We start from the raw sequence: 21,257 nt of genomic DNA on the forward strand, positions 1-21,257 counted from the left end.
GGGCCCTCCACTGTTCCGACGTTTTCAGTGAAGTAGTGATCTATGGATCGCGTGAGTGCCTTCTTAAGCTCAGGGTCACGCAGCCACCAGGGATTTATGGGCGCCACACATCCCACCCTCTGCTCCCCGATCGTTAAGTGTGCCCACAGCGGGGAGTAATCCGATATACCCCTCGGCAAGTGTCTAACGTCTTGAACCACGGTATCTTGCTGCAGGAGAGTCAGGAGATAGTCTATCCTGGAGAATGTGTGGTGCGGTCCCGAAAAGAAAGTGTACTCTAGCTGAGTGGGGTGACGTAGGCACCAAAGATCCACCAGCCCGTATGCGTCTAGCAAGCTAGAGAGCCACTTTTGTCCCTGTGCAATGCAGCGCGACGGATGTCTATCCAATTCGCCAGATACTACTGCGTTGAAGTCCCCCCCAACTAGAAGCTGCCCTTCGGGAAGGGAAAGAAGGAGTTCCCCAAGATCCTGATAAGAATGACTTTGGAGACCCGGCGGTATGTAGACCGTCACCAGGTTAAGCATACGGCCTTCCCATCGTCCCGTGAGTACTGCGTAGCGGCCCAGAGGGTCTGTCTTTGTGTGCTGAATTGCCATGGGGAAGCTACGACGCACCAGGATGCCCACCCCCCGGGAAACCGATGTGAAGCCAGAGTGCGCGGCTAGTGTGTATCCCCACCTGTTAAGTGCCTGACATGTATTTCCGGTTAGGTCTCCTGCAGCAGAACAACATCTGGGAGATGTCTTTTGAGGAATTGGAGTACTATAGTTCTCTTGAGCTTGTCCCCCAACCCATTCACGTTCCAGCTGAGCAGCTTGACACTTCTATCCCACTTCATAGCCATTCCCACAGTTGATGCAAAGCTGTCGTCCGCACGGCATGCCACATCGCTCCATCACACAAGGATCGCGTTCAAGTGACCAACTAACACTCTCGTCCCCCCTAAACTTATCCCTAACAACTCCTTACCCCCCCTGAAACAGTGATTCCCGTCCCTCCCTGCTACCCTGCTGTGTAGGTTTACAACTACCCACATCCCCCAACTAGCAGAGCGCCTGTTGCCCTAAACAAAGAGGGGAGAGAAAGTCCCTTCCCTCTAGAAACTTATTAGTGAGGCGTGCACTAGCGCCAACTCCATACGGTGGGCGCCTCCCCCCACCAACACACATCTCTCCTCCCGCCCATGCGCGCCCGCCACCACAATTTTCTCGATGTCCCCCATCACGTGGACCATCCCTCTTTTGTGGGGGGACTTCAGTGTCAGCGGTAAGTGGGGCCCACCTCCCACCTCAAGAAGTCAATGGGGTCCCCAACCCCTCCATGGCCGAGGCAGTCCCCAACACCTCCTCAAGAGGCCGTCCCCTCCACATGCCACCCCGCCCGGGCTCATCCCCCCTTCAGTATGTTAGAAGAAAGTATACATTACAGTTCACTGCATAATCGTCCAGGGGAGGGGGGGGGGAGGACCTCCACTCCTCCACTTCTTCACTCCCGCGGTCGTTATATGCCAACCAGGACCGGACTACGGGATCTGGAACGCCAGGAGCACTGACTCGATTTGTCCACCTCCGATCCGCCCACCTGAGGGGCCAGCGAGCCGGCCCAGGCCTCATCTCCGTGATTCCTTGTCGCACCGTCCGGTGACCGCGGTGGTCCCCTGTCCAGCCAATCTTGAACCTCCGAAGGCGCAGTGAAGAAGAATGATCTACTGCCATCGATGACTTTGAGCTTTGCCGGGAAGAACATCATGTATTTGATGCCCCTTTCCCGCAGCGCCGCCTTCACCCCTTCAAAGGATCGTCGCTCCATTTGCACCTTGAGCGTGAAGTCGGGAAAGAATCTGATCGTCGCATTTTCATACTGAATGTCCCCCTTTTGCCTCGCGGCCTGAAGGATGGCGTCCCGGTCCCTATAGTTGAGGATCCGTGCGATGATAGTTTGCGGCGGGGCTCCGGGTTTAGGCCTGGGGACCGGAGCGCGGTGAGCCCTCTCCACCGAGAACATGGCAGAGAGTCGCTTTGGTTGCAGGGTGTTGAGGATCAAGTCCTCGAGGAACAGGTCCACACTAGGCCCTTCCGAACCTTCCGGAACCCCCACTACACGTACGTTGTTCCTCCGGGCCCTCCCTTCCTGATCCTCCAACTTCAGGGCCACCTGTCGGTGTTGGTGGACAAGCTCGTTCACTCTCTGTTGAAGTTTCTTGGAGGAGGCCGCGAGTTCCGCGATGTCCACTTCGTTAGTACTGGCCTTTTCCGAGGTTTTGTTAAGATCTGTACACAGAAGGTTCATTTCAATGGACATTTTATCGATTTTAGTCTCAAGGGTGGTCCCCAGAGTCTGTATGGCGGACATAACGGCCGTCAAGGATGGCTCTGCCGGCCCCTCTCGCTCCCCCGTTGTTCCCTCAGACTGGGGGGTCGGCCTCGGGACCGCATACTTGTCGAGTTTGTTCGTTTGGGCCGCCACCGCACCCTTGGGCCTCATGGTAAGGTATCAGGCGTCGCCACCGACCACCAAAGCGATTTGCAACCTAGGCCCCCTCTCCAGCGACGCTCCACTGGCCGGCCGCTACCGCACCTCCTCTTCTACTGCGATATCACCGTGCCCTGCCGAGCTGCCCAGCAGCAGTGTGCCTTTGGAATCTGGCCGCTGAGCGCCGGCCCGCTCCTCCCAGCGGCACAGCCGCCCACAGGATATCGTTGAGGCCGCCCGACGGCACCGGGGGGGGGGGGGGGCCCAGCCCTCCGGACCCGCAACCCACCTCACGGTGTGCCCCGTACCGGCAGTCCAAGTCCAGAGGCCCTTCCCTAGGGCCACAAGGCCAGGTGCTCCACTTCAATGTTGTCTGGGGAGAGGCCCAAGCAGCCCTCGCTTCACTCGTGGTCCCGAGGCCCACCCTGCCGGACCTCCACCTCCGCAGTGGCTGGGCATGCAGGGATGGGGCTCACGGGCCCCCGATCAGCACCAACGGGGAACTCCTCCCGTCGTCCACAGCGTAGGTGCCCTCACCGCTGTCTCCTCGGGCCTGCCACGTGTGCGGGGGACCCGTCCGGGCACCGCGCCGTCACCATCTCCGTCACTTGGAAGGCAGCACTCCGCCGCCCAGAGCAGCCACAGGCCCCCGATCTCCCCAGGGCCGCGGCCGCCTCCGATATCTTGCACGTCAGCGCGGCGATGGCAGTTGCAGGCTTCCGGGTAGGCCGCCGCGCCGGGACGTCGCGTGGGCTCTCCAGCCCGCCTCCAAGCAGCTCCCGTGCGCCGCCCGGCTCCGAGGGCCGCAACTTCGCAGCGGAGGCGTCTTGAACTCCCGGGGACAGAGGATACAGGAGAGCTGCGCCCCAGAAGGATTCCGGCGTGGTGTGGGTGCTCCGCACGAGCGAGATAATGTCGGATATTGCCGGGTAGAGGCGCTGTTCCGACGGAGCTCCGAACTAGGCGGCCATCTTCGCCGGCGCCTCAACTGTACACTCTTAATTTCAGTCTTAGAAGTCTCTATTGCTTAAACTGAGGGGGTGGAGACTTGTAGTCTGCAATTAGGTCTACATTTACACAATTATGAATAGCAAAAAAGTGAAGACTTACACCTAAGTGCACATATAAGCCTGTGTACATTTACCTTTGTGAATAGGGCCCTTGGTATTCAGTTCTGAAGGTTATATTCCCAACTCTCTGCTTTTGGTTTGACAGCATTCATAGTTCAGTGTGCAAAGATTTGCCTTCAGAATCAATCCCGTTGCTCTGTGGATTATTGTGTCTTTCACTCTGTGGTTGTTTTGCAGTCAAGTCTTAGCTGGCAGTTTTCTTTAGGATGCTTGTGACACCAAAAGTGGCCTCTTGCACACCCTCTAAACCCTGATTGCATTTGTTTCAGTATCTCTCGTGCTCTGCCTATTGACCTTTGCATTGGTCCTCCCACTTCTGCCTCTATAATAAGTAGGTTTTGTTTTCAACTAAAGGGTCGGCTAGGTATTTGATGTTTGATTGCACTCAGAGAGGTGTTTCTGTGGTCGCATGGTGAATGCCCTGATGATGTTGCTGCTATGCCATTATTACATAGTCTGTCACACTGTTGCTTAGTTAGGAGCTGTATGTAGCTTGCTCCAGGAAGTCCTTTCTTGCTCTGTCTTTGAGCCCATGGGAGCTGGAAGAAGGGGTGCTGGTGGGAACCAGCTCTAGTTCAGAAGGTGAATAAGCAAATAAGATGTCTTTAAATATCGTTTATATTGTGTGACGTTTGTTGTGTGTTCTAAAGCAGAGGTCACATGGAAGGATTTGTCTCCTCACAAAGTGCTTCTTATACTTTTAATATCGAAATCGTTTTTCTTTTTCTTTCTGTGACTGCAAAGTGAGAGGATATTGTAAATAGAAACATAGAACACTCTTGCCGCGGTGCAAAGAGTGCGAAAGAATAGGCTGTACAATGCCATTTTTTTCCCTAACTCACAACAAAATGTAAATACTTTTAAATTGAATCTACAAATATATCAGCAATTAGAAAACCCCTTTTTTTTTTTTTAGTAATTCTGAAGTATGATGGAAACAAAGATTTTATTACGATAAAAACAAATCAAGACACGTTACTTGACAGTGTGCAAATGATAAATATTCACTCAAACCCGATTTTAAACCATTATTGTTTGTGTGCTATATTTATATATAATCTTATCAGTTAAACTGCATGTCTGCAAATTTAGTGTTCATTTTAATAGTAAAGTGATCTCTGTAAATGGCAATGCTCTACTGCGCTGATAACAAGGGTGGAGCGACTCAGGCCTTTTGTGAGGTCCAGCACACGTGCCCCTACAGCGATGAGAACACGGAGTGTGCAGTTCCTTTGTGGGTATCTAGGTCTTCTAATGTGGTGAATCAAGGGGAGTGCTCCTTTTAGGAGCAAGGGCCCTCACGCACCCCGTGGGGTATCATGCTTCATCATTCGATAGCTCCTTATTAGGCCGGCGCTGCAATGCCCAACAGGCCCCTCAAGGGAGCTCTTTACTGGAGTTCTTTTTCTTTTTTACTTTGTGGAGTGTGAGGGTGAGTGAGGAGATGTGAGTAGAATGGGTAAGGAAGATGTGTATCAAAAATGACTAAGGGAATCCAAAGAAAATAACATTTTTGGGTTCCTTTGTTATGGTTAAAAAACGTGAGTCGAGCTTATGATAGATTGAATGGTCTATTTTAGCTACAGTCAATGTACGTCAAAAGGTCAACATATTTCAAGTCTAGTACTGTCCCAGATGGTCATGGCATTTCGTCCGGACCAAGAAAACCGTATTCTACTCAAACAGGGATGGACAGGTAAAGTGTGTGCAAACCATGCCCTATATATATATTACATGGTTATTCAGTATACCTTCTGGGGTCAGACCTAGATAGAGGAGAGACAAGCGGGTCCAAGGAAAAGATTTTAAACAGGTGTTCTTAATAACATTTAAATATAAAGTTGAGGAGAACCACCAGTGCCATGGTGACAATATTTGTAATTCGTGTAAGTGCATGCTCATCACAAGCAAGCGAGCAAGCAAAATGGTGGGTGCATGCAATCACATGTGTCATAAAGTACCTTATTTGTCTGGTGTGTTCGCCTTCAACCTAGCGAGCACAGTATTCTAGTATTCTGGAGGTAATGGGAACTGTTGTGATTCATGTGTTTTTTTGTTAAAATCACAGAGCGGTGCGGCTATCACCGAAAAACAAACGAGCATGGACAACCCCATTGGGACACTGAGCACAACCAAAGGTAGTGGAGAACTCACCCAGAAGTTTCGAAACGTGGGCCCCAGTCGGACCTGCCAGGGCAGACGCTACTGTGTGTGCTGATGGTCCTACAAGTGAAAAGGCAGAAAGAGGCCATTCAATCTTCAACACTCTGTAGTTTTACCACAGGGTACTAACAAACGTCCCCAAGGCGTGCCTGGGTTGGGCAAGGGGCCATATCGGTTAACTTGCTTCTCTGCCCCCGGGTTCTTGGGGGTTGTTTGTGCGGGGGGCTGGGGACAGGTAGAAAACGGGGAAGAAAACAAAATGGGGGGTGATACAGTTATCGGAGTGTGGTTCGGGCTTCCGACCTACCCCTGGCTCTGCTGGTTCTGGAGTAGAATTACCATCAGTGTGGCTCCTATTCTATTTTTTGGTTTGTGTCCACTATCTTAGGTTGTGCTCAGTGCTCCCCTTAGTCATTTTTAAAACACACCTTTCTTACCCCTTCTACTCACATCTCTTCACTCACCCTCACGCTCCACATTGACAAAAAAGAAAAGGGCGCCGGTAAAGAGCCCCCTCGAGGGGCCCGTTGGGCATTGCAGTGCCGGCCCAACGAGGAGCTGCCAGACGATGAAGCATGACACCCCACGGGTTGTGTGAGGGCCCTTGCTCCTAAAAAGAGCACTCCTCTTGATTCACCATATTAGAAGACCTAGATACCCACAAAGGAACTGCACTCTCTTTGTTCTCAGTGCTCTACCGTGCTGATGCTTCACTAATATATTGTGGACAGTGTGCTCCTAAGTGCAACACTGGCTAAATAATTCACCCTTATTATACTCCTGCTGAATGGGCGTGGACCATTGGCTACACTTGCTTTTGCCTGACCCTTGGATTTTTGACAATCCCTATGACTTTAGTGATGTAACCTTTATGGTAGCACCTCCACTCTGAAAATAGTTCCAGCACCACTGATTGAGAGACCTAAGTCCATAGGCTTTGCTTAGTTGTAGTATGTTCCTCAGATGGTGGTATTTTGTTTGTAGTGGTTAAATTGAGGATGTTGTTCTCGGTTGTAAGCTTATCTCCTTCAATTAGTATATAGATGATTTCTAGGCCTGTTGTCGTGCTCATATCTCTGTATAACTGAATTTTGATATTAGTATGGAAGTGGATGATTTCTCACTCTATGACTCTGAACAATCTATTTGCTATGTATGGGGAATTTAGTTGGTAGTTTTTATATTACACTGAAGTAATTATCAGCTTGTTAAAGTAATATGCTTGCTATTTTAATCCATATGTTGCTAAGCCGCTTATTATTGGTGTTAAGACATTGATTAGTTCTCATTTCTGGCAGGTTTGTGTGCCTCCTTATCATCTTCCACATTTTTGCGCATAAGAGAACTGCAGTTCTGTGTATATGATTTTGCATCCTTTCGTTGTCGCGGAATTATGTCTTGTCTCACAAAGAATGATGGTGTTGTGGTTATCAGCCTTCCCATGCTGACTTGTTTCATGGATTTGCCTTCAAAGTTGGACTAAGTCATTCCTTTTCGGTTGAGTTACTTGTCGTAAAGGAGGACATTCCATTGTAATTTAGTTCAATAGTGTCTGTGATTCGTAGGATTGGAGAGCGCTTTCACTTATTAAAAACATGAAAGCGATCTATTGCATTAGTTGGACAACTTCTGTTTTTTGCGCAAGAAGTGATGGATTTTGTAGGCTTTTTTTCTGGGGTCTGTTGGGTACTCTATCTGTTTCCGGTTACTCTGTTACTCTTGCCTCTGCAGGTGGGTGGTGTGATGGTGGTGCTTTATTCCTAAGAGTATCCATTGTCTGCGATCTTCTATTCATTGCTATGTCTTTGAGCTGATTAACAAACAATTCAGCCCTCTGTTTTTGCGGTGGGTCATGTTCAGTAACATAACTCTGGCATGTTGTTTGTATTACCCTTTTCCATTGAAATATTTATTCTTCATCCAAGGCTCCAGTAATCTGGTAACTGGACATTATTTCTTCTCTACACAATTATGAAAACATTTCTGGTATTACTGAGAGATGCAGTGGTAGTATCACGAATCAGCCACTACTACCGCACATCTGGTAATTCTTAGAAATGTTTCTGGCATCTTTTTGCTGCCAGAGAAAGCCACCGGTTAGGCCCTGCACCCAACCCCCTCCGTGCACCCAACCCCCTGCGTGCACCCAACCTCCTGCGTGCACCCAACTCTCCTGCATGCAACCAACCCCCTGCATGCACCACCTGTGTACACCCAACCCCCTGCATGCACTCAAGCCCCTGCGTGCACCCAACCCCCTGTGGTGCACGGCCAACTATGACATGTAACAATATAAAGGGTGTGGTTTTAGGTATAAAAATCTACTTTCTTAGTCAAAGGGTTAGAACACCAAAATATAAAAAATGGGCCATTGGCTTTATCAAAAGGCCAGCACAACAACATCTATAAAGCAGACCTGGTGGCTTTGTCAAATAGTCACCAGTAAGTATAATCAAATGTATATTTTATAAATCCACACATTAAATAATAGTGATTGTCATAATATTTTCAAAGAAGCATTAAAAAAACATCAAATTGGCATTATAAAAATTAAAGTCTTTGAGTGTTTTGTTAGTAACATTTCTCTGGCCACAAAATGCAACCATACAACCTGCCACCAGGGGTCCCTGCACTCCTGCTAAAAAGCATACAGCTCCAGCTGAGAGTGCCTTAAAAATGATGGCAAGCTCTCCTGGGGTCATGGATTCAAGGATCCAGGAGATTTATGGTGTGTTTTTGCTTCTGCTCTCCCACCAGCCCTCCTCAACGTCAAAAATACTTAGTGGAGCCCCTGCCCCTTCTAGGGTCGCCACCAGTACAAGATAAATAACTAAAAAGCCCTCAAAGGTCGCTCTTTGCCTGGAGCAATGAATGATAAATGAGCAGCTCATGACACCTGTTTATTCTTTTTTGTATATTTGGGTGTCCCAGTCCCACACTTAACTTTAGGGCTATGGGAGGAGCCACACGGCCCGCAGCTCCTGGAAGCTCCCCAGCCAGCATTCATTCTGGGTCCGGAGGGAGCTGGCTCTCTTCCTTTGCTCTTGCCCGGAGGGAGCAGTTTTTTTCTCTGCTCTTGCCAGGCAGGAGCAAAGCTGTATCCTCTTCCTGGGAGCGTGCGGACAGAGAATTACATTTGTATTCGCTGCCTGCACTCCCCAGGGTAGGGAACAGCAGTGTCCTGTGGACAAGGTCCCCTGGACTCTCATGCCATTAGGCCCTGAGGAATGGTGTTCCCGGGGCCAGAGGATGGCTCGCCGAGAGTGGCCCCAACACCCCTTGCCCATTCAAAATTACTTTGGCCTGAGATAATGGGGTCCCAGGGACCTAAAAATGGTTCTGGGAAGGGGGGGTTGCATGCTGCCCTCCCCAAATAAAAGGTTGCTCCTCCCTGGGCCCTGGTCCACCCAAGGGGTTTAAAATGTCTTTTTTATAGTTTTACTGTGAAACTACGGATCCTCCATGGAGCCACGGAACCACTAAAATACAAATTTCAGTGACAACGTAACATTTTAAACTAAGAAAAGCACAGAAATCCACCAGTTATATTTATCTCAAGTAGCTACAACTCATGCCCTTAGGTAACTATAACTAGCGAGCCCCGCCATGCACAGTCTTCTCATCAATGATGTTATTTTAAATGTTGCAGTGATATTAACAATTATGCCATAGAATATGTCATGTGTGAAGTAATGTGTGTGGTAATTAGCAGTGCATGGCGAGGGAGCGAGTTATAGGAACCTTAGGGCATGAGTTATAGTTACTTGATATAACTATAGCTGGTGAATTTCAGTGTTTCTTTTAGTTTAAAACATGGTGTCACTGATACTCTCATCTTACTATAACGTTACTTTAGCCTTTGTTTATGTCCATGAATCTCTAGGTTTTCTTTTTAATGTAAAGTAATATTTTAGTACCATACGTAAAGCCAACCCCCCACCATGCACAGCCTTTAACCCTGCAAGGCCAGCAAGTTGGCCGCAGGCCCTGTGACCACCCACCACCCCCACAGGCAGCCAACTGCCCGACGGCAGCCAATCCCAGTGGAAGGGACCGTTTGACGAATATTCACAAAAGTTTCCCCCAAAAAGTTACTTCACTTCTGCTCCTTCCTTCAATTTTTGTGGTGATCCGTCAAGCAGGGGCTGACAAAAAAGTGGGGTCCCAATGCAATTTCCATAGGTATTTTTGAAGATCCCTACAGCTCAAACGGCTGAATGGAATTACACCAAATTTGTCAGAAAGCTCAATCTTTACCTAGAAAGCTTGCTTTTTATGATTTGGTGTAAATCTGGTGCGTAGTTTTTGAGAAATTAAGGTTAAACATTTATGTATATCTAGTGGTTGGTTTTGTGGGACTCTTGCATGAGTCCAACAGGCATGCAACTTCAAATAACAGAGTGATCTGACTGGCTGAGGGGGCTTTTTTCCCATTGCCTGTCGCACTCCTGCTAGTTCCCCAGAAGCTCACACTGTGAACGGTTGGTCGCAACATAAGGAGAAAAGTTGTGGCTGCATTTCAGAACACTGGGACTCTGTCAAAAGAAAAAGGGAACAGGGTAGGTGTAACCTCACCACCTGGACCTTATGGGGGGGGTCCCTAATTTTTTTTAAAAAAATGTTTTGGGGTTGCTGCGATCCCGGGGGAGGGGTGGTATGAATGTCTGTGTTGGGTTGGCATTGTATGGGCAGTTGGCCCTGTGGCTGCCTGCGGGGGATTGGATGCAGGGCCTGGCCAACCACAAGCTGTGCACAGCCCTTGGGAGCAGGGGGTGTTGAACTGAGTCCTGAAGTGGGGGCCGTGACTTTTCCCTCAGGTTGCCGCCTGCCAATCACAATGTGTGTTTGGGAAATCATTGTTTTTGGAGTCCCATTTTATTGGCCCCTAGTTGAAGGATCGATGTGAATCTTCCCAGGAAGGAGCTGAGATACATGGACTTTTTTTGGAAAGTTTTGTGAAGATTTGTCAAATGGTTCTAAAGTTATTAGCGAAGTAAAGAATGCTTTCCACATAAAAACTCTGACCAAACTATAGTTACACAGTGGTGACCACCACTATTTAATGTACTCATGCAGAAAGTGAGCAGTGAAAGAAACACACAAATACATTGTTGCATGGATACCAGCGTTCCAGGTGAGATATACTATCTTTTTGTGTAACCCCTGATGTGACCCCAAGCTGCAGAACCAACCCATAGGCTTTATTCAAGGAGCTCTGTGATTTACCACGAATATAGGTTAATAATTAAATAGATAAAATTATGACAAACAAGTAAGGAACCTAGTCATCCTGTCATCCTGTTTCAATGACTATTTATTTAAGGGTTTGTGTCTTGCTGTATACAAAGGCCCTTCCCCCCACGCCATCATTTGTGGATGTTTACACTATCTGGGTACAATTTCACGTCTATAAAAGGCTAATTTCAGTAATCAACAGCTGAAGGTGACCAATTAACTTTCAAAAAGTGTCTTTTGCAGCATGTGTGTAAAAAAAATAATAACTTTTGATCCGTTTGAGCAAACAAATTAGACTTTAGAATATATGAATCATACAGCGGATGCTAGATTACATGGAAAGTGCGGCAGAATCATGTTTATGTGGAAAATGCTGTGGATGTGCAGTCATGTTTTACTTTGACACTGATTATGATCCATTGAACGACTTTGTGCTCTACACAGTTGTCCAAACCAATTGAGTTGTTTAACTTTCAAATGAAACCAAAGGTTTGAATGACACTGAGCATGCATCTGTTTTGATTCTAGGTTTCTTGGAAACGCTGAAAGGTCTGCTAACGGATGAAAACAGGACAGTTCGGCAAAAGACCACCGAGGTTTTTTATCTTCTGGCAAACCACAATGTGGGAAGGTAAGAGGGGTACTTAGGCTGGCAGGTTTCAGGTCACCGCATTGCACGAAAACAGATCAGTGCACTAAGCCGGGTACATTGGTGAGATCATTGTGAGCAGGATGGACTGCTTGGCACTGGCCCCTTCCACTCATCAGTCCACAAAAGACCCACAGTCAACCACCTGTTCACTGTTTTTACAAATACACTCCTTATTAAAACACAAGATGTAGGTAGGGGCTTAGAAGCCCCCTTCCATTTTAATATGATATTAATTATTTGAATTTTTCTGAAGGATAAATGACACCAAATCATTTTAGTTTTTAGTTGTCCACACCAGGGGTGGGCATCTGCCTTTCAACCATGCTTGTATTATTAAATATTAAGGGGACATAATGATCCCCTCCCCCAGAATAGCAAGTGGATTGTTCACCTGAAATTATTTATTAGATTTATTGAGCACGCAATTTCCCGCGGGTGTCCTGGCGCTAGCTAACTAATACACTCTACACAGCAACTCGCATATTCAATGGCTCCAGGCAAAGCCTATGTAAACAAACGGGTTCTTAGGGCCCTGCGAAATTTTAAGACATTTGGCTCTAGGCGTCACTCTGGCGGCAGTCTGTTTCATGTCTGCCCATCGTCCCAATCTTGCTCTCTGGTATTTAGGTACTATGATCAGTCATGAGGGGGTTGAGCAAGGCAGTCTGGGAGGAATGTATTTTTTTAAACATATCAGATATGTACAAAGACCATGCTACTGGGTAAAATGCCTTATGAACCATACACCATACAAAGGGCCTTGAACGGTCATCTCATTTGAAAAGAGAGTCAGTGTAACTGGCTAAGTAAAGATGATACACTGTGAAACGTACTCCTAAACATCAACCTAGCTGCCGCATTCTGTATAAGTTGTAACCTCTTTGTAAGGTAATCCGTAGGTCCAACCTAGACAGCATTGCAATAGTCCTCTCTGCTTGAATCAGGGTGGGCACCAACAACTATTAAGAATGTTGAGGAATAAAAGGGAGGCTCCTCTTTAGCTGTTTCATTGGCAGGAAGCACGCAGACATTAATTTATTAATCTGAAACTCAAATGAGAGTTTGCTATCAAATAGCACGCCCAGATTACGGGAGGTGAATGCTGGTTGTAGAGAGATTTTTTTTATACAGCGCGAACTAGACCCGAGAAATCGGGTATCAGAGCGCTTGACATGAGCACCAGTTTCAATACAGATGGAACACAAAGAAAAAGAATTCCCTTTTCAAAGAGATCGAATATAAACAAAATGGATATGTATGTAGTTGTTAAACATATCCATTTTGTTTATATTTGATCTCTTTGAAAAAGGAATTATTTTTCTTTGTGTTTCACGGACCCATCCCTTTTCCTAGCATCAGGGTACCTCCCTTATATTGTTGGAATTCGTCAATACAGACGGACACATTCATTTTTGTTAGGCACGGGGAGATTAAGTGATTTGCCCAGAATTACAGCATGTTGAGCGTAGTTGCCAAGACTCGAACCCAGTTTCCCAGCTTCGAGGGCGATTGCTCTAGCCGTAAGGCTACATCCTCTCTGGACATTCCCCTGACAGTCGGGCCACCACATAGAGGACCAGATTAAAGGATTGCCAAATATAAAATCCTCAGTTTTATCTGAATTTAGTCGGAGAGAATTGGCATTTACCCAGCTAGCTACCTTGATCAAACAGCCTTTCAACTTCTTCTGGAGTTGGGAAATGTTGCCCTCCATACGGATGATTATTTGGGTACTATCCACACAGCCACAACATTGAAAGCCAAAAGAGGCAATCAATTCTGCCAGGGGAGCAACATAAATATTAAAAAGAGTGGGGCTGAGAGCAGAGCTCCAAGGAACACCACAGGCAATATCTTTAAAATCTGAGCGAAACTTTGCCATTTTCACTGCCTGAGTTCTATTTTACAGGAAGGATTCAAACCATCTGATTTGCTTGTCTCTCAGGCCCAAGGCAAATAACCTTTTCAGTAAAATAGCATGAGAAACCGTATCGAAGGCGGCTGACAAATCAAAGAGGATGAGTGCCTCCAGACTTCCTCCATGCACGATCATGCGGATGTCATTGGTAGCCACTGTAAGTACGGTTTCAGTGCTAAGGCAGGGTCTGAAACCAGATTGGTGCTTATTAAAGAGACCCTTTTCCTCACTTTAAGAACCTAGCTGGGTATTTATCCCAGCTCTCTGGGATTTTTGCAAAATACAGAAGTAGAGTAATAGGTTTATAATTATAGTTATTAGATTCTCCATGACTCGATTCGAAACAGGTTATTAAAATATGGTATTGCTTTCCACTTTCCCCCCACAGTAGGAATAGAATTTTCCACCTACAATAGGTGCTTGTAACTGCGTCCCTTTGTTTACCAGCTGGTGCTGCCAGATGACAAACTGGTCCTGCCTACCACTGGTAGTTGTGGCAGATCAAGCTACTGCTGAGCTTTATGCTCTCCTAGGATGGAGCTTCTTTGTGCTGCTGACAGAAAGAGGGCAGGTTGCTGCTTTATCCACCCAGATATTCTGTGCCGAGGGCAAGCCCTGGACTGGGGATACAAGGGATGTGGTGCGTTATATCCGTGACACCAGTACGCTGATACCATGTATCCGTGCGCGGGTGCCACCACTTTAGAATGGCCAGCCAGGCAGCAAGATCTTCAGCTGCACTGTCCCCTGCCCACACCAAACCTCTCCAGACTATTGCCCATGCTTGGGGAGCACTGGGTTAAGATGGGGCTTAGATTTGATGGTATCACTGCTGGCTGGCTTTGAGAGCAAAGTATTCCAGCGGTAACAGCACCAGCCAGATTTTATTATTGTGAAATATTTAGCTGAGGTTTTGCAGAAGTTGTGTTTTTAGATCTGATATTTCTGAAGTCGTACTAGAGCAGGTTTTAGGAATGCATTTTGGTGTTGTCTGCACATGATTTCAATTTGGAGTGGACCATTTCTAAAGTCACTCCGTAGTTCTTACTTCTAGACCCGGCTGTTGCGGGTATGACTCCTTGCGTTTAGTCAAAGTCACTGCACGGATTAAGTTTAGATCCAGCCCTCTCAGCAGAGTTGGACTTCCTTTCAATGCCTGTTGAGGTCCCTGGAGTGGAGGCTGTGCAGATCGCTTTTCTATGCTTGGCCAACTCCACGGTGTGTCCCATGGTTTGTCCGTGCAGATATTACTATACCAGTCTGCGGTCAAGGGCAGGATCTTCTGATTTCAGTGTACAGGTCCTGGTTTTATGGCAGATCTCATTTTACCAACTGAGATTTGGCTCATGCTGATGTGACCGCCTGTGCTGGGCCACATCATATGAATGGGTGAACTGCACACGGACAGGTTTTATGACTGGTGCGTTTCAACATGACTTTGCAGGGCCAGATTTCATGATTGGCTCATTTCAATGTGACTTCGAGGGCTAGGTTTTATGATTGGTTCATTTCAGTGTGACTGCACAGGGACAGGTTTTATGATTGGTTCATTTCAATGTGACTGTGAGGACCAGGTTTTACGATTGGTCCATTTCAATGTGACTGTGCAATGCAAAATTTGATGATAGGTTCATTTCAGTGTGACTGCATAGGGCCAGGAAATATGATTGGTTCCTTTCAATTGACTGTGCAGGGCTTTGTTTTATGAGTGGTTCATCTCAGTGTGACCGCGTAGGTCAAGGATTTGTCATTGATTCATTTCATTTGACTGCAAGGGCCAGGTTTTATGATTGGTTCATTTGACTGAGACTGCGCAAGACCAAGTTTTATGATGAGTTCTTTCACTGTGATTGCATGGGACCAGGATTTATGATTGGTTCATTTCAATGTGACTGTGCAAGACCAAGTTTTATGATGAGTTCTTTCACTGTGATTGCATAAGACCAGGATTCATGATTGGTTCATTTCAATGTGACTGTGCAGGGCTATCTTTCATGATGGTCTCATTTCAATGTAGCTACACAGGACCAGGGTTGGTTCGTATCAATGTGACTGCCGTAGGACTAGGTTTTATGATGGGTTCATTTCAATTGAACGGCTCAGGGGCGGGTTTTATGAGGGGTTAATGCCAATGTAACTGCCCAGGGCGAGATTTTATGATTGGGTCGTTTCAGTTGACTGCGAGGGCTACGTTTTATGAATGGTTCATTTTAATGTCACTGCCTAGGACCAGATTTTATGATTGGTTTGTTTCAGTTGACTGCGAGGGCTGCGTTTTATGAATGGTTCATTTTAATGTCGCTGCCTAGGACCAGATTTTATGATTGGTTCGTTTCAGTTGACTGCGAGGGCTGCGTTTTATGAATGGTTCATTTTAATGTCGCTGCCTAGGACCAGATTTTATGATTGGTTCATTTCAGTTGACTGCGAGGGCTGCGTTTTATGAATGGTTCATTTTAATGTCGCTGCCTAGGACCAGATTTTATGATTGGTTCATTTCAGTTGACTGCGAAGGCTGCGTTTTATGAATGGTTCATTTTAATGTCGCTGCCTAGGACCAGATTTTATGAGTGGTTCATCTCAGTGTGACCGCGTAGGTCAAGGATTTATCATTGATTCATTTCATTTGAGTGCAAGGGCAAGGTTTTATGATTGGTTCAATTGACTGAGACTGCGCAAGACCAAGTTTTATGATGAGTTCTTTCACTGTGATTGCATAAGACCAGGATTTATGATTGGTTCATTTCAATGTGACTGTGCAAGACCAAGTTTTATGATGAGTTCTTTCACTGTGATTGCATAAGACCAGGATTCATGATTGGTTCATTTCAATGGGACTGTGCAGGGCTATCTTTCATTATGGTCTCATTTCAATGTAGCTACACAGGACCAGGGTTGTCTTTGTATCAATATGACTGCCGTAGGACTAGGTTTTATGATGGGTTCATTTCAATTGAACGGCTCAGGGGCGGGTTTTATGAGGGGTTAATGTCAATGTAACTGCCCAGGGTGAGATTTTATGATTGGTTCATTTCAGTTGACTGCGAGGGCTACGTTTTATGAATGGGTCATTTCAATGTCGCTGCCTAGGACCAGTTTTTATGATTGGTTCATTTCAGTTGACTGCGAGGGCTACGTTTTATGAATGGGTCATTTCAATGTCTCTGCCTAGGACCAGTTTTTTGATTGGTTCATTTCAGTTGACTGCAAGGGCTGCGTTTTATGAATGGGTCATTTCAATGTCGCTGCCTAGGACCAGATTTTATGATTGGTTCGTTTCAGTTGACTGCGAGGGCTGCGTTTTATGAATGGGTCATTTCAATGTCGCTGCCTAGGACCAGATTTTATGATTGGTTCGTTTCAGTTGACTGCGAGGGCTGCGTTTTATGAATGGGTCATTTCAATGTCGCTGCCTAGGACCAGATTTTATGATTGGTTCGTTTCAGTTGACTGCGAGGGCTGCGTTTTATGAATGGGTCATTTCAATGTCGCTGCCTAGGACCAGATTTTATGATTGGTTCGTTTCAGTTGACTGCGAGGGATACGTTTTATGAATGGTTCATTTCAGTGTCGCTGCCTACGACCAGTTTTTATGATTGGTTCATTTCAGTTGACTGCGAGGGCTGCGTTTTATGAATGGGTCATTTCAATGTCGCTGCCTAGGACCAGTTTTTATGATTGGTTCATTTCAGTTGACTGCGAGGGCTGCGTTTTATGAATGGGTCATTTCAATGTCGCTGCCTAGGACCAGTTTTTATGATTGGTTCATTTCAGTTGACTGCGAGGGCTGCGTTTTATGAATGGGTCATTTCAGTGTCGCTGCCTAGGACCAGTTTTTATGATTGGTTCATTTCAGTTGACTGCGAGGGCTGCGTTTTATGAATGGGTCATTTCAATGTCGCTGCCTAGGACCAGATTTTATGAGTGGTTCATTTCAGTTGACTGCGAGGGCTGCGTTTTATGAATGGGTCATTTCAGTGTCGCTGCCTAGGACCAGATTTTATGATTGGTTCGTTTCAGTTGACTGCGAGGGCTGCGTTTTATGAATGGTTCATTTCAATGTCGCTACCTAGGACCAGTTTTTATGATTGGTTCATTTCAGTTGACTGCGAGGGCTGCGTTTTATGAATGGGTCATTTCAATGTCCCTGCCTAGGACCAGATTTTATGATTGGTTCATTTCAATGTGACTGCGAGGGATAGTTTGTATGATTGTTGCATTCTGGTATGACTGCGGGGCCAGAAATTATGATTCGGTCATTTCAGTGTAACTTTGGTTGGTCATCCATTTTATAGATTTTTTTTTATGTGATTGCACACAGCACGGTTTTATGTTGCTGTCGGATATATATATATATTAGCGCGCGGCTAATCACCGGAGGGGGGTAGTGGATAGGGAGGCGTAGGTATCCAGGCACTGGTTCATGATTTCTTCATTCTGGTTTGGCTGTGCAAGGTTTTATGATTGGCCGATTCTGATCTGACTGTGCAGGGCCAGGTTTATGATTGATGCATTCTGATGAGACTGTGCAGGACCAAGTTTTATGATTGGTTAGTTCATTTCAATGTGTATGATAGATTCATTTAAGCCCCAGGTCCTATCACTGGGCTATTTTAATGTGTCTGTGCATGTCCTGGTTCATTTTGACATATCTGCCTCCATGCCCAGTTTTATGTCGAGTTCTTTCTTTTATGATTGTGAAGTGTCATTAGTTGTCATGTGACTGTACAACGTCGGTCATTTGATTGACTGGTAAATACGGCATCACCCAATTTCTCATGCATCTTCCGTTTGTGTTTTACCTGCTTCCAGGGATGGCTTTTTGAGCAGTGACGTCATTATCCCTCTGTCTCAGCTACTGGACGATCCCGTCATCCGCTGCAGAGTGAACATGCACAAGGCCTTTGAGATGCTGTCCGAGTTTCCGTACGGTAAGAAGAGCTCGGCGTGTGATTCTGGGCATCCCTTGGGCTGTATGTTTACAGTCTGACTCCAACTCTGCTGTTACCTTGTGCTATAAACAGGCCGCCATTCGCCTCCACATGTGTCCTTCCTTTATGTTTACAATGCTGCACGTTTCATACTTCCTGTTTATTGCTTCAGTTGTTGGTATCCAATCAGTAATCTATACTGAAGTCTCGCGTGCTCATTGTGCCCACTCGCCCTCTGTCGCCGGGAGCTTGCTTCCGACACCCTTTTTGGTGACTTCGGGGTCTGCCTGGGTGAAAGACTCCTCTGCCAGCAGTCTTGGTGAAAATGCTTTGAAAGCCACAGATTTCAGGTGCCTCCCCATGGCAGTCGTGCCCATACATGCAGCCGTGTCATCTCTACATAGACGTGCACTGCTGTGTCCTAGCCGTTCTGAAACAAAGGTTTATTGGACAGGAATTGAAATTGTGGCAATCACCCCTTGAAGTCAAATGTGTATCTCTTGTGGAACAATAATGATCCTAGGGGCATGGTAGCCAGAGCTGACATTGGTCCCAGGTGGATCCAATTGTTTAATGTACCTGGGTGCCCGGGAGAATGGATCAAGGCAGATTGACTTATTGAATCTGCTCTCTCTGTTGGAAACTCTTCAATACTGCTCACCGAATAAGAGGTGTTTACACATTTAAATTCCTAAGCATGGGAGCTCATATCGTGTATTTGTGTAACAAGGAGGTGCAGCTATAGCGACAGAAAGAAAAGGAGTTGGGTTGTCATGGGATTCAATTCTTTAACCTGTGAATGAGAGTGCATGGAAGCTGGTATGTAGGTGATGTGAGGGTCTGTGGTAGGATAGGTTAAACAACAATATATTAGGAAAGAAGCGCAGGCAGTCTGTATGGTGGCAACCTGGGGTCCAGACACACATGCACAGAATTCATTTTTGCATCAGATGAGATGGAAGTCTTCTTTCTTGGGGCTCACTAAATAAGTGAGGACTCTTGATTAGCTAGTTATGTTTTCAATACATGATATTTTTCCTGGCAGTTTGTCCTGTGATTTGGATTTGTGTACCATATATGTGTGCGTGCGTACCCTTGTTTGTACGGAAATGCTACAGGTATTTGTGTACAGTAGCGGCTGTTACGGGGTAGTAGTTGTGGGGCAGGGAGGGTGGGGGGGTTAAAATAAAAAAGAAACGGAAAGAAGAAAGTTTCACTTATCTGCCGGCCGCCGCCTCTCTTCCGTCTTCTTTCGGTCGGCCCAGGGAGCATACAGGCTACCAGACTCCCCTAAGCTAATCATGAGGCTGCTGGCACCAGCATGACAACAATGTTGTGATTGGTCTGAGAGGCCTACTTCGGCGCTCGGACCGGTAGTGGGAGCCTGTGCATGTTTTCTACCAACATGCTAAGTGCGCATGTCTGTTTGGCTGGCCCAAGATAGCCGGCCAAACATCAAATGCACTTAGAAAGTGCCCACCACTCCTCCCCCTAGTCTGTGGGCAGCCCAGCCCAGTTCGCACCTAAAGGAAACTCAACAGAGCCAGTAGTGAAAAATAAAATGATAATAGCATGGTGATATTATATGTTTCCTGTGGGGCGCTCCTCCACCTTATCGGAGGAGCGACCACTGTTTGTGTATAGTTGCCAGCATGGGAGCCTGCCTCATACTCTGCCAGTGCACAAACCGACACATGGACATGAGGGCACTGTACAGTAATAGCCGTTCATGATGAGTGCAGATATTATGCTTTTAGCTCCTAGTCCACTAGTGCTCCGAAAGGTATAAGAGGTAAAGTTGACTTGCCTCTTGATAAATATAGAGTCCTTGCTCCCTTTTGACACCCACTCCCCTCCTCTGTGACAGACTATTATTAGGGACTGTATTAGGAATACGGCGCACCTTTCTAAAAGTGCGCATGGTACAAACAGGGACAGTACGCTGTAGAAGAAAGAATGCGCTGCCCCCAGGGCAGCCTAGAACTCTGGCTGCCCTCGGGGCAGTGCATTCAAGTGAAATGCGGAGCAACTGTTTAAAAGCTGCTCAGTGGTTCTCTCGGCTGGCGGCAACTTGCCTGCACTTAAGGAGGGAGGGAGATCGCCTTGCTGGTGGGTGTAGTAAGTGACTGCATTCCGCTGCAGGGGGATGTCTAGGGGCCATGGGACCCCCTCACTCGCCTCAAGAGGGCTTCCTTAAGAAGGTGCAATGTGGAGGAGCCTAGCGCGCATCCAAGATGGTCGCGTGAGCACAGGGCTCCCCGGACCCTCGCTGCTCCACGGAATTTATCCTGACAATATCCTGATTTGGTTTATGGAATCTGGGAGATGACGACCGGCTGAGCACGTATCTCCTTTCAGAAATTTAATCGGACCCGGGAATCCTGAGTTATCGTTGTTTGAACTTTTGGGACCCACCCGACGGAGGTGCCCGGGGCGAAGGTGAGCCGCGGGGCCGTGTCGCAGTTGAACAACAACGGCTGCGGCGCGGTGCCAGGGGCCGCTCGGCCACTTTCGGTTTCACTTTCAGACCTCGGGGGGCTGGCCGGTGGAGCGATTGAGGTGGCGGGGTGTTTCCCTGACCTCTGCACAAAGCTTTGTCACCACCTGCCACTAGAGTGCCTATCGCCTTGGGTCCCCCCGCACCGCCATACTGTGGCCTCGGGTGAGGCGCTGGTTTCCAGGGCCGGTATCCCAACTACTTTTGTTCGGCGGTCCCCCTCGGAGTCCGTGGCCGCATGGGGGGCAAGGGGGGC

General features: G+C 47.1%; 1 protein-coding gene across 1 annotated transcript in view; it reads left to right on the forward strand.

Moving 5' to 3' along the window:
• Positions 1-21,257, forward strand: part of RSPH14 (radial spoke head 14 homolog) — a 530,513-nt gene that overhangs the window by 34,581 nt on the left and 474,675 nt on the right. The window contains exons 2-3 of the mRNA XM_085636404.1: positions 11,532-11,634; positions 18,386-18,504. Coding sequence (XP_085492530.1) covers positions 11,532-11,634; positions 18,386-18,504 — 222 coding nt within the window. The remainder of the gene's footprint in view (positions 1-11,531; positions 11,635-18,385; positions 18,505-21,257) is intronic.

This window comes from Triturus cristatus, chromosome 11 (genome assembly GCF_964204655.1).
Source record: "Triturus cristatus chromosome 11, aTriCri1.1, whole genome shotgun sequence".
In the NCBI taxonomy this organism is placed as follows: domain Eukaryota; kingdom Metazoa; phylum Chordata; class Amphibia; order Caudata; family Salamandridae; genus Triturus; species Triturus cristatus.